Raw genomic sequence first — 11,526 nt, forward strand, 5'->3', positions numbered from 1 at the left:
CCGACGACCGGAAGCTGCCGCGTTGCCACGGTTACCGAGGGCCCGAGGCTTTTGTTGACAGCGGCGCCGCCGCTTAAACTAACAACTCGGCGGTCAATTACAGAGCCGCGAGGGAGACGACGACGACGACTTTAACCTCCGACGAAGCTGCACAGAGGCGGCGAAGAGGCCGAGCTCGCGCGCTGAACACAACGGCAGCGATAACCACAGCGGCGGCTGCAGCCTCGATAGGTGGTGGTGGTGGTGGTGGGGCGCGTTAAAGCTCGAGTCAATGTCGGGTGAGTTGAAGAGTCAACGGGACTCGGGGAGAACGTCGCGTTTGTTGCTCATCACTCCGCGTCTCTGGCTCTACCAGAAGACGCTTCTGGTATCGGCAAGAGTCCGAGGGGCGGTCGGTGTGGAGTGGAGACGCAAAAGGCAAAGAGTTGGTGTCGGGACGGCGGGAGATCGACTAAATAATTCAATATGCAACATGCATGAATACCGTCATGTTAATATTACAACAGTGATATGTTTATCAGGAAGATTCTCATTTGTTGGTTGAGGGGTGATGTTCTGGAGAGCACTGCGTCGGAATGTTTGACCAATTCCTTCATAAGTGGTTTTGGATCCGAGAGGGAAGCTCGATTCAGCTGAATAAACCCCACACCGAAAAAGAGGATGGCCACAATACGTGACCTTTCTTTCCAGTATCAAAATAAAACAATAGGTTTTACCCTTTCTGGCAATAAAACAGGTTTTAAGATATTTTTTTTATTCTGGTTCTTTCGGTAAAGTCACGAAGAAGGGAAATAATAAAATAATAATATAAAACAATAAAAATTCTCACGACGTTTCGACTGCAACACAAGCAATCGTGATCAGGTGTGAAATCCACAGCAAGAAAATTTGAAAAAAGTGGCGGTTTTCAAATTTTCTTGCTGTGGATTTCACACTTTTTAAAATTTTATCATTTCCCTTCTACGTGACTTTACCGAAAGAACCAGAATATACATTCCTGCAGTCACGAAAGCTTTAAATCAAAATTTAGGTTTTAAGATGTTAAACACCAAACATAATCTATTTGCAAGGAATCCTGTCTGCATTAACCACACGCACTTGTGGTGAACATGCAAACAAGAAACATGCTCTGATCATAGGGGATTACCACAACATTCCTTACAGATTGGTCAGCAACAAGCATTCTTTCCTGTAAAGCTATTTTTTTTTAAAACGTCTATCTCAAGACGAACAGAAAAAGCACGCCCATGTACACGAGTAATCCCTGGGAAAAGGCAAAAATTTATGTTGGTGAACCACAAAGCTCCAAATTAAGTTTATGTTGGTGAAGTTTGAGAGACTGACAGAACAGGGTCCTGTGGAATTACGTTTTCGATCAAGACATTCGGACACAGTATAGTACTGTTTAAATGTCAGGCACTGTAGTATCGTTGATGAAAAGCCATCTGAGATGATCAGGTTGGGAGTTTAACAGCAGACCATGAGCTCTGCATGATTCACCAACCCTGCAGCTACTGATATTCTGAGTTTTATAATACGTAAAGTTTGTTATTTTATGAGGATCATTGTTGCGTTATTGGGTCCCAGTACGAGCATCGGCATTTGTGTGAAATTTCTGTGAATGGATCTCGGAAGCTAAACATGTTTGAACCTGGTTCTCTGATGGGCGACAGCCTGGGAGAAACCAGGTGTTGTAGGCTTCGGATTTGAGGGAGGCAGATGGCAGTCTAGCATTGGATTCTTGACTCTGTGCAGAACGTTGCATGTTACACTTTCATGCTAGAGTTTATCTCCCATACCAATGAATCATGTGTGAAATTGACCAAACATCCTAATACAGGACTCTCATACCTGTCAACCCCTTATCAATGCCTACCTTATTAGAGACCACTTCAGACCTTATTGGTCACTCCGTGCCCTTATAAATCTCAACGTTCACCCTGCAACGTCCCATCACAAGAGAGAAACACAAATAGACACAACAAATTGCCCATATTGAAACGGCTGTACGCTGTATGGACCTGAAAACTAAATTTCTCTGTACAATTCGGATAACTACTTAAAAAGTCTCGAGTCAAAAAGTGAGGTATTCCTCGTTAAAGGGCATTACAGAACTGGACGTGTATTAATATTTTCTCAAAGTGATTTTTTTGTAATCGGTAAATATGTAATTAAATTACGTTTTCTAAGTGTAGTGTTGTTTTTTTTCAGGGCAAGTTATATTAAGTGGTTCATATGTCTTCCCCAATGGAGACAAATACGGTAAGCACAAATACCTCGCATGAAATGTAAGTTGCCTTAAACCATGTGTTATTTCTCTACTCATTTTAAATACACCCTGAGAACTGTTTAAACATTTTCCTCCCATCTGACTCATCATTCTTAGGATCCATCAGACACACCCAAGTATGTCATGCTCATGCACTTTGAATGACTAACATAACATATACCAACAAAATACACGAGTTGTTTCTATGACACATGACAATCCTACAAAACATCAATTATGCTTTTATGGTATGGTGGGTCTTGTGCTATTTTTTGCTCATCTATGGATTTAAATGTTTTTTTAAATTAAAAATAACCTATATTATGGATGATTAATCACATTCAAACATGACGATTGTTTACAGTTTGTGAGAGTTTACGGAGACGTCTATTTTGCAAGAGAGACTTCGAGCACAAAGTACAGCCCAAGATTGCGGTGCAGAAAATGCATTCAAAAGATGAGATATTTGTTATTAAAGAACATTGCTATAGTTGCCTGCATAATTGTGTGGGTATAGAAAATCTTAAGGAAATTGTTCCCCAAAGTGTATTCAATTTGTCTGTGTTTGAAGAATTATCCACAGTTCATAAACATTTGTTCCTTTCTAAATGTATCTGTGAGCTACATGACCCTGAGCTTACAGGAAGGGCTGATGGCAGAGGTAAAGATATATTTGGACCAAACTTGCCACAAGGCTGCTTTGCCCACATATTACAATTATGTTTTGACTTACACTGTAGGATCACGGTATTATTTGGAGATCAATGATTTCCTTGGGGCAACAGTTCTCTACACATCTTGCAGAGGGTGAGTACAGCAAGAGTGAGGATGGTGTGATGGAGCGACATGGCACTGGGACGCATCGCACGGCAGGGGGCAGCATCTACACAGGCCAGTGGAAACACGACAAGGTGAGCACTAGGTTCTTTTTTTGTAAATAATAGTACCCTGAACCTGTAGTCTTGTTCGCAAAAATCACTGCTCTTTTCTTTTGCATATAGCTGAATACCAACATATTAGTCTACGTCCAGATTATTCAGGAAATAGCTTACTTTTATGAGCGGTGCATTGATTGAAATTTTGGAGATCAGTGATTCACAATATGGTTGATGAGATATGCGAATTAAATGCTGGCCATTGTTTTGGAGATACATTCTGGAGATCTTTCGTGGATCAGTGATCGGAGGCTTATTTGGAATAACGGTGTTCGTCAAAGTGGTGAAATGTCCAAGGTGTTAAATAATTAGAAGGGCTTGAGCTGCACTCAAGCATTATTTGCACAATTGCAGGCATTTGCTAGATGTTAAAATGAGCTTGGAGTCTGATTAGAAGTGACTTGATTTTTAAATTCTAAAATGTTTTATCCGAACAATGCCACAGATGGAGGGGACAGGACGGCTGGTTTACCTGTCGGGAGCCGTGTACCAGGGAAGTTTCCACGACAATATGTACCATGGCACAGGCACCTACACGTGGCCCAGTGGAGTCAAGTACATCGGAAGCTTTCAACACAACAAGTAAGACAGGATTATTCACCTTTGTGCTGGGCATGCTATGGCACATGGCCCAGCTCTTTTGAGTCTGTTTATGATAGTTCAGCTTGCCAAAATAACTCCAACCTGCTCTCTCCTGTACCTTTATGGTTTTTTAATCTCATGGTATTGTCTCCATAACTGACAAGTAAGCAAGGATTATTCACCTTTGTGCTGGGCATGCTATGGCACATGGCCCAGCTCTTTTGAGTCTGTTTGATAGTTCAGCTTGCCAAAAGAACTCCAACCTGCTCTCTTCCTGTACCTTTATGGGTTTTTTTATCTCATCATCGTCTTGTCTCCATAACTGATCTGGTATACATATTCTGCTGCTTTCCAGTTGTGTCCCTCCATCAGATATCTCAATTTATTACCAATCTTGTTGTACTTGACTTATGTTGTGCATATTTATCTCAAACCCAACTGTGCAGCCTTCTTCGGTAATTCTAAAATTTCCTGCAGGTAATCTTCATTGGACATGTCATCAGCAAAATCTGAAGTGATTTTTAAAATAATATTTCTAGACTATCTTCGACGTTCAATTCTTAACGAGACCAACATTTTTTAGTCCTGCCCATCTGGGCCTTATTAATAGGTGCATAGGAATGTGGAAATAATTCAAACTATGTGTGCTCAGCATGCACATAATTGAGCGTTGAACAAAATGCACATTACCAGTAAATATATACATCTTTGGAAATATGCTGCCCTATTAAATATTCAAGAAAGCTCTCCTCGAAATATTTGTCCAGAAGTCTTTTCTTTAGTAGCTGACAGTGTACAATGAGTTAAATGACAGTAGTCGGCTTGTAGTTCTGCATAGCATGAAAAGACCAAAGGCAATGTTTTACCATGGCACACTAAGCAGTTCACCAGTAACAACCAGAGGTGGGACAAAGTCATTGTTATGCAAGTCCAAGTCGAGTCGCAAGTCATCAAATTCATGACTCGAGTCTGACTCGAGTCCAAGTCACATGACTCGAGTCCACATCTCATAGGTGGGACAAAGTCATTGTTATGCAAGTCCAAGTCGAGTCGCAAGTCATCAAATTCATGACTCGAGTCTGACTCGAGTCCAAGTCACATGACTCGAGTCCACACCTCTGGTAACAACAGTAGCAAAAGTATTTTGAAACGTTTCATTGAGTAGTAGTACACATGTGAAAGTCTGGAAGCTCATTAAGAGGTTATAATTTCATTAAGAAGAAATAAAGAGACGTGTGCATGTTACTGTTTGAACTCGTTTACTTGTGTTTCTTTGCTGCAGGCTAAAAGGGGAAGGTATGTTCACAGACACAGAAGGACAAGAGTGGACAGGGATGTTCCACAAAAAGGCTGCACCAGGCCTCAAGCTCAAACTCAACATGGGATGACTGCAGTCGTGCAAAGCATGTCCTTCGCCATTATTACACCTGAAATGAAGTGGGCACCTTTGGAACATTTTAAAAGTGACATCAGTGTAATGGAAATCTACAGTTGCATTTGGTGATAGAAAGCACCCGTATGCTCAATGATGAATTTAAAAGAATGTAAAAGTTTATTTTATTTATTGCAAAATACATTATGAACCAAAAATAAAGAAACACAATGGATGAACCGTGGCTCATGAGATGCTTATACGTGTCAAAACAAACCTTCAAGCACAACCGTGTACATTGAAATAGCCCTCAGTCAACAGACTTTTAAAAAATGTAAATCAAGAGGACACCCTCAGAAATGTACAACTGCCACTGATTGCTCCCACTATGCACGATTTGCAGTTACATATTTTCACAATTTATATACAAAAAGGCTTGTATGAATATGGTCCCTTGGCCGCGCTGCATGCAAGGTGACGTGTGTCAATTGCAGAGCTTGCGCAAGTGCAAGATGTTGATGTCGTCGCTGCAAAACTCCTGGTCGTGATTTTCCACTGGGATTTTCTCCACCTCAAACTCTTGCTCGATCAGCTGTGCCACACACAGTTTGAGTACAATTAGTTAAGTGGCCTAAATGTGCACACACTTGTACAGGAGTTAAAAAAAAATTCAACTTCTAGGTTTGCATTAATCTGTATTGATTTAAACTGACGTATGCTCTCTAATACCGTACATGCATCAACTTGTGCGTTATAAACATTTAATATTGCTGATGAATGTGCATTGCAAATTCTATGCTTAACTTACATTAATGCTAATGCGGTGAACACTGTTTTATACCTGCTTCTTGAATACAGAAAAATACTAATCTGATCAATTACAACTTACACGTAATTTACTGGGTTATCAATTAAACTCAAAGGTATTACAGGATAAATTTTGACTTAAAACTTTCGTGACTGCAGGAATTCAAATTCTTTGGTTCTTTCATAAAGTCACGTAGGTAAAATCACATAGATAGAAAATAATAATTAAAAATAAAGTGAATAAAAATATAGAGAGAACCAAATAATATCACAGGATTGTTGTGGATCACAGACCACACCAAGATTAACCAAGGCCACATGTAAACACGCACGCACTTCACCTGTATAAATCTGCTCTGTATTAGTGGATTGCGTCCTGCTGTGCGCTCTTCATAGCAGCAGATCACAAGGGTGTTTGGCCCAGACAGGGCAGCAACAGTCCTTACCAGTGGCTCCAGAGACTTAAAAAAGACAACACTTTCTGGTAAAGATATATAACCACACTTACACAAAAAGCATCCGTAAGACAACTTTATCTGAGAGGTATTTGCTAGGTACAGTATTACAATTTTAATTTCGTAGCATGTCAAGGCATCTCAAGACCCTAGAAGGCAACCATACACATTAATAGGAGATCTGTTTATATTTAGACGTATACATCCGAATTCTAGCAATCTAATGTGAATATTCAGTTCCTGAAGAAGCTCCCAGAACGGGCAGTGAAATGTCAGACGTACCGGACAATGAGGTACAATCCGAAAACACGAGACTGCATAACTGAGAAATCTTATGCAATAGCGAAGCCGAATTATATGAAAACATCAGATACATAAACATAATAAAACTAGCATTACACTCAAATTCAGATTATGAAGCATAGCCCTGCAGATGGTGAATTGTACAATTAGTCATAAAATCTAAATATAACCCCATACCCAAATAGATTACTTGAATTATGTTACTTATGCCTGGACTCATGAAGACCTGCGAATGAGCATGTCGTTGATGGCAGTTATCTGGCCATTACCTGTTCATAGTAGATGCAGTCAGCCATGAGTATGTAATCAGGAGGAGGAAGAAATTCTTCTATACTTTTTCCCCTGTGAGGGAAAATGTTCACAAGTTTAAGAACTACAGTATTTATTCAATGTTGGTCAAGTAAAGAACATTTACATCACTGGTAAAATAAACCATATATCCTCAGCAATAAAGTAGATTTTTTTTTTCTATTTTAATCAAAAGCAACTTGTTCAGTCTTCATAAGTTATTTTAAAATTATCTTGGACCTCTTGTTCGCTGTAGTGATTTCAGCATTATCATTTATGATGTAAGCAGATGTTGTTCCTTGCAAGATCTGAGCCCTTTGAGGAGATTGACATTACATGAGGACATTTAAATACGGTAGTTCATTCAAGTAAACAATACGATAAAGAGCATTTACTAAATATTATTGGTTCTTTCGGTAACGTCACGTAGAAAGGAAATAATAAAGTAATACAAATAAAACAATAAAATTATCACGACGTTTCAGCCACAACGCAAGCAGCTGTCCTCAGGTGAAGAACAGAGTTGTCGGAAAGACCGCGTCCTAATGAACACTGCTAAGCTTGGCAGCGTATTTTAAGCTGGGTGGGAGGAGAGCGCCTTGACAAAGGAGTTTACATATCAACAGAGGAATTTAGCATGTTGATGACATGCAGATATGGGGTTTGTCACTCCTTGTGGAGTGTGTAGGCGGTGGGGGGGTCTCAAAGTCATGCGAGAGAATTTTACTGTTTTAACTTTTAAATTTAATTATTTCCCTTCTACGTGACTTTACCGAAAGAACCAAGAATATGAATCCCTGCAGTCACGAAAGCTTTAAATCGAAATTTACTAAATATCTTAGCGATTTTAAGGAGGCAAAAATGCCATACAGACCATTCGAGTACCTTGGCTTGTGCCCTGCCCTTCAACAATGCAGAGTTGTCCTTGATGTTTGTCTCAATCAGGTCCATGAACTGTGGGAGATCCGTGAGGGTCACGTAAGCCCTGCACAAACACAAAGAGAGGAATCATGTATTGTAATATCAACCTTGTAGAAAATGCCGTATATAGTATAATATTACAGCACACTTGCAATATTGTGCAAGCCTCACTCAACTTAAAACAAATATCAATTAGATATGAAGGATGAGCAACAAATTCCATATTGGCCAGGCGTGGTGGCGTACGATTTGAGATCCAAGGATTTGTGGATCACGCATACAGTACTTGGGTAATTCCAAAACCTGTTGGATTGCGATTTTGCCAGATGATGTCAGTACAGAAAATGTGCGAATGAACCAATCTGTAGATATTTGAGCGTTATCCCCTCGTGTTTGTCTCTGGGTACTCCAAGGATTGGACAAATATTAAAATGCAGAAATATAAAATCTAGTCTTGAGGCTTAGGCTTTCTTGGATACATTATTATATTCATGCGCAACGTCCAGCATCTGGCTCAAAACCAACCAGGAAGATTAAACTTGACTGACTCGAGACCTTGGATTGACAACCAAAATAACAAGAGACATTTTTGTTCGAATTCGGTGAAAATAAATACTCAATATAATATGGATATTGGTCGCCAGATTGCCGTCCCCTGTCCTGGACATACTGATAAAAAACAACCATGCATGATGGCTTGTAACAGGATGTGTGTGTGTGAAGGGTTAAGTGGCTTTAACTCCTGGAACTGTGCTGTACAGGTGAGGTCCCAAGAAAGTCGTGTGCGGCCCCCCGGTTCAAGAGGGCCGTTTCAACACCGAGACAAAGACATGCAGACGCACAGAGACATACCCAGAGACATAAACACAGCGAGGCAAAACAAGTGAGGCGGAGATGTCGAGACACAACTCGATAGTGAAAAAGATACGTGACCAGGGGTACGGAGTGACACAGGCGAAAGAGAGACGCAGAGGCGGCGGATACAATGCCCGTCAGGCAATGCCATGTTTACGGCGCCTGTGTCAGGCTCGGTGTTACCGTCCTGTCTGTTGAGGCCACGGGGATACACAACACGAATTACAGACAACGGAAATGGTCGTTACTTTATCGTCGATGTGCATTCGATTTTTGGCATTCGTTTAATGCTGGTCTCCACGTGAAATGCCTAACGATCGCTGGCAGGTTCGCGGGACCAAACACACACACAACACAACAATACCGTCATGTAACATCACGAGTGACAAAGAAATTTTAAGAGAAACAACGTCTTCCTCCCACTCCGCATGCCGGAAGTACAGTCATCACCCCCGTGTAACGACCCCCGTGGGCTCCATCCTCTCAGCCAGTGCTCATCGCTGCAAGGCCCGCGGGCCACTGGCGGCCCCCCTCATGGCCTTTCGTGAGGCCCCTGACGTGCGGCCCCCGACAATACACAAAGAGTGACCCCCCCCCCATCATCGTGCCGCTGTCAAATCCTCTCCTAATGGTTTCGAACGTGTGGCGGCCCTCACACCGATGATGTCTTATCGGCGAAACTTGCCGCCGCCCCCCCCCCCACCTCTAAACATTAGCGACGAACACCGTTCTACGGGTTCATGCATTACCCGCAGCTCGCAGCCACGAGACCCACGGCCCCGGTCCCAGCTCCCAGCTCCAGGACCCTGCGGCCACGCAAACAGCTGCGCTCGCCCTCCCCTCCTCCTCGCAGGCGGAAGGCGTCCGTCTCGAGGTACTTGGCCAGCACGATGGCTGCGTCCCACACCACACAGCCCACATCGCCGACGGCTCCCTGCCTGATCCACACAGGGCCTCCCCCGCCCCTGCGCTCTATGGAGCGAGGCAGCAGCCACACGCAACCCTCCTCCTCCTCCATGCCGGCTCCACGTGTGCCGGGGGGGGGGGTCAGGCACAGGGGCGGGGCTGGGGGCGTCAATTGGCGCGAGTTAGCGAATCCCGACGGCCATCTTAGGTGGGGACAGTGCAAGGACGTCTTTACGTAGGGAATTGAGAGGCCATCTTAGGTGGGGACATTGAGAGGCCATCTTAGGTGGGGAATTTAAAGAGCTTCTTGGGTAGGGAATTTAATGGGTTTCTTTTGGTAGGGAATTGAAAGAGCTTCTTGGGTAGGGAATTGAAAGAGCGTATTAGGTACGGACGTCATTGTACAGTGTGGTACAGATGTCTTGTGATCCCCATTTAATTCTCAAAAACTTAATATTTTTACATCAAGGTTTATTTAAAACATAAATGAATGTGCAAATGAGAAACGTTATTTTGGGGGTCAATTAATTTGACGTCACAAGACATCTGGACCACACATGGTTAGTGAGGAGCGGTCGTACGAGTAGCAGTGAGCGCGCTGCGCTACGAACCACCCGATTTCGATGACCACTCACGGCCACACCACCACCAGTGATGAGTTATCTGAACCGGTCGTGAGCCTCCTCTGGGTTGACTCAGCCTCAAATAAGTACCGCAGCCGGTGCGGTGTGTGGTAAGCATCGCCACTGGGGAGACAAAGGCGGTGGTCGGGAGTGGTGCTGGCCACCCATCCACCTCGCCGTAACATTGCCAGTCTTCATACAGGGTCTCGAATAATGGAGGAAAATAACCAATTAATATTTCCCTGGACATTGGAAAGGACGACGTCGAGGGCCTGTGGAATGGCCAACGAGAAGCTCCGATCTCACGCCACTGAACTTTATTTTGAATCTCTGGGGTCACTTGAAGGCGTTGGTCAACGCAGAGAAAGCTCACAGTGCTTAGAATCTAGATCAATCTAGAAAGTTCAGAGTCCTTCAAATCGACATCAGATCTAAAAATCTCAGAGTGTTTCAAATCTAGATCAAATCTAGAAAGCTGAGAGTGCTTGAAATCTAGATCAAATCTAGAAATCTCAGAGTGTTTCAAATCTAGATCAAATCTAGAAATCTCAGAGTCCTTCAAATCGAGATCAAATCTAGAAATCTCAGAGTCCTTCAAATCGAGATCAAATCTAGAAATCTCAGAGTGCTTCAAATCTAGATCAAATCTAGAAATCTCAGAGTGTTTCAAATCTAGATCAAATCTAGAAATCTCAGAGTGTTTCAAATCGAGATCAAATCTAGAAAGTTCAGAGTGTTTCAAATCTAGATCAAATCTAGAAATCTCAGAGCGTTGAACATTTTGCAGCAGCGAATTCTTGGCGCATATTAACAACCATTACATTACACCTGGTAAACATTTACCGTGTGCCTGGTGACTGGGTTATCGCGACTGGAGTTGAGTGTGAGGGACGATGGGGTAGATACACATTGAGGACGTTTCTGTGAATAAAAGCGTGAATTGCCCTTTTTCGTGTTACTTTTTCCTGATTCCAGACTTATTGGGACGTCAATAATCTGACCGTTGCTTGAGCGAGCGCACGTGTCACAGACTTTACTCACACACGTTTATATTCTTGGTTCTTTCGGTAAAGTAACGTAGAAGGGAAATAATAAAATTATAGAAAACAATATTTATATTATTTTAATAATATAAATAAATATTTGTAATAATATAAATATTATAAAATAATAAATAAAATATTATTAAATAATATTAATATTTTCTTTT

At 42.1% G+C, this 11,526-nt stretch overlaps 2 protein-coding genes across 5 annotated transcripts; one reads left to right on the forward strand and one right to left on the reverse strand.

The window, feature by feature from the left end:
* Window positions 1-33: 33 nt before the first annotated feature.
* Window positions 34-5,397, forward strand: MORN2 (MORN repeat containing 2). 3 transcript variants are annotated; one of them, XM_078864307.1, is made up of 5 exons: window positions 34-278; window positions 2,212-2,262; window positions 3,010-3,180; window positions 3,650-3,786; window positions 5,069-5,397. In XM_078864307.1, the coding sequence occupies exons 2-5, from the start codon at window positions 2,236-2,238 to the stop codon at window positions 5,172-5,174; spliced, it is 441 nt and encodes a 146-aa protein (XP_078720433.1). In that variant the 5' UTR covers window positions 34-278; window positions 2,212-2,235; the 3' UTR covers window positions 5,175-5,397. The 3 variants fall into 3 exon arrangements, with proteins under 3 accessions (XP_078720433.1, XP_078720435.1, XP_078720434.1); XM_078864309.1 differs by having other exon boundaries at window positions 36-278; window positions 3,055-3,180; XM_078864308.1 differs by having other exon boundaries at window positions 37-278; window positions 3,074-3,180.
* On the reverse strand, window positions 5,379-9,819 carry VCPKMT (valosin containing protein lysine methyltransferase). Of its 2 annotated transcripts, XM_078864306.1 has the most exons (5): window positions 9,537-9,819; window positions 7,886-7,996; window positions 6,993-7,065; window positions 6,307-6,426; window positions 5,379-5,750 (listed from the first exon to the last, which is right to left on the reverse strand). In XM_078864306.1, the coding sequence occupies exons 1-5, from the start codon at window positions 9,803-9,805 to the stop codon at window positions 5,643-5,645; spliced, it is 681 nt and encodes a 226-aa protein (XP_078720432.1). In that variant the 5' UTR covers window positions 9,806-9,819; the 3' UTR covers window positions 5,379-5,642. The 2 variants fall into 2 exon arrangements, with proteins under 2 accessions (XP_078720432.1, XP_078720431.1); XM_078864305.1 differs by lacking the exon at window positions 5,379-5,750 and having other exon boundaries at window positions 5,858-6,426.
* Window positions 9,820-11,526: the final 1,707 nt, after the last annotated feature.

Source organism: Lampetra fluviatilis, chromosome 18 (assembly GCF_964198595.1).
Source record: "Lampetra fluviatilis chromosome 18, kcLamFluv1.1, whole genome shotgun sequence".
In the NCBI taxonomy this organism is placed as follows: domain Eukaryota; kingdom Metazoa; phylum Chordata; class Hyperoartia; order Petromyzontiformes; family Petromyzontidae; genus Lampetra; species Lampetra fluviatilis.

Bases quoted from the DNA above. Each gene is read 5' to 3' on its own strand.
- MORN2 (XM_078864307.1), top strand. From the start codon at position 2,236: ATGTCTTCCCCAATGGAGACAAATACG. The intron at 3,181-3,649 runs GTGAGCACTAGG...ACAATGCCACAG, and splicing joins GCCAGTGGAAACACGACAAG to ATGGAGGGGACAGGACGGCT. The intron at 3,787-5,068 runs GTAAGACAGGAT...TCTTTGCTGCAG, and splicing joins GGAAGCTTTCAACACAACAA to GCTAAAAGGGGAAGGTATGT.
- VCPKMT (XM_078864305.1), bottom strand. From the start codon at position 9,805: ATGGAGGAGGAGGAGGGTTGCGTGTGGCTGCTGCCTCGCTCCATAGAG. The intron at 7,066-7,885 runs GTCTGTATGGCA...TTTCCCTCACAG, and splicing joins CAAGCCAAGGTACTCGAATG to GGGAAAAAGTATAGAAGAAT. The intron at 6,427-6,992 runs GTAATGGCCAGA...GTCTTTTTTAAG, and splicing joins ACTGCATCTACTATGAACAG to TCTCTGGAGCCACTGGTAAG.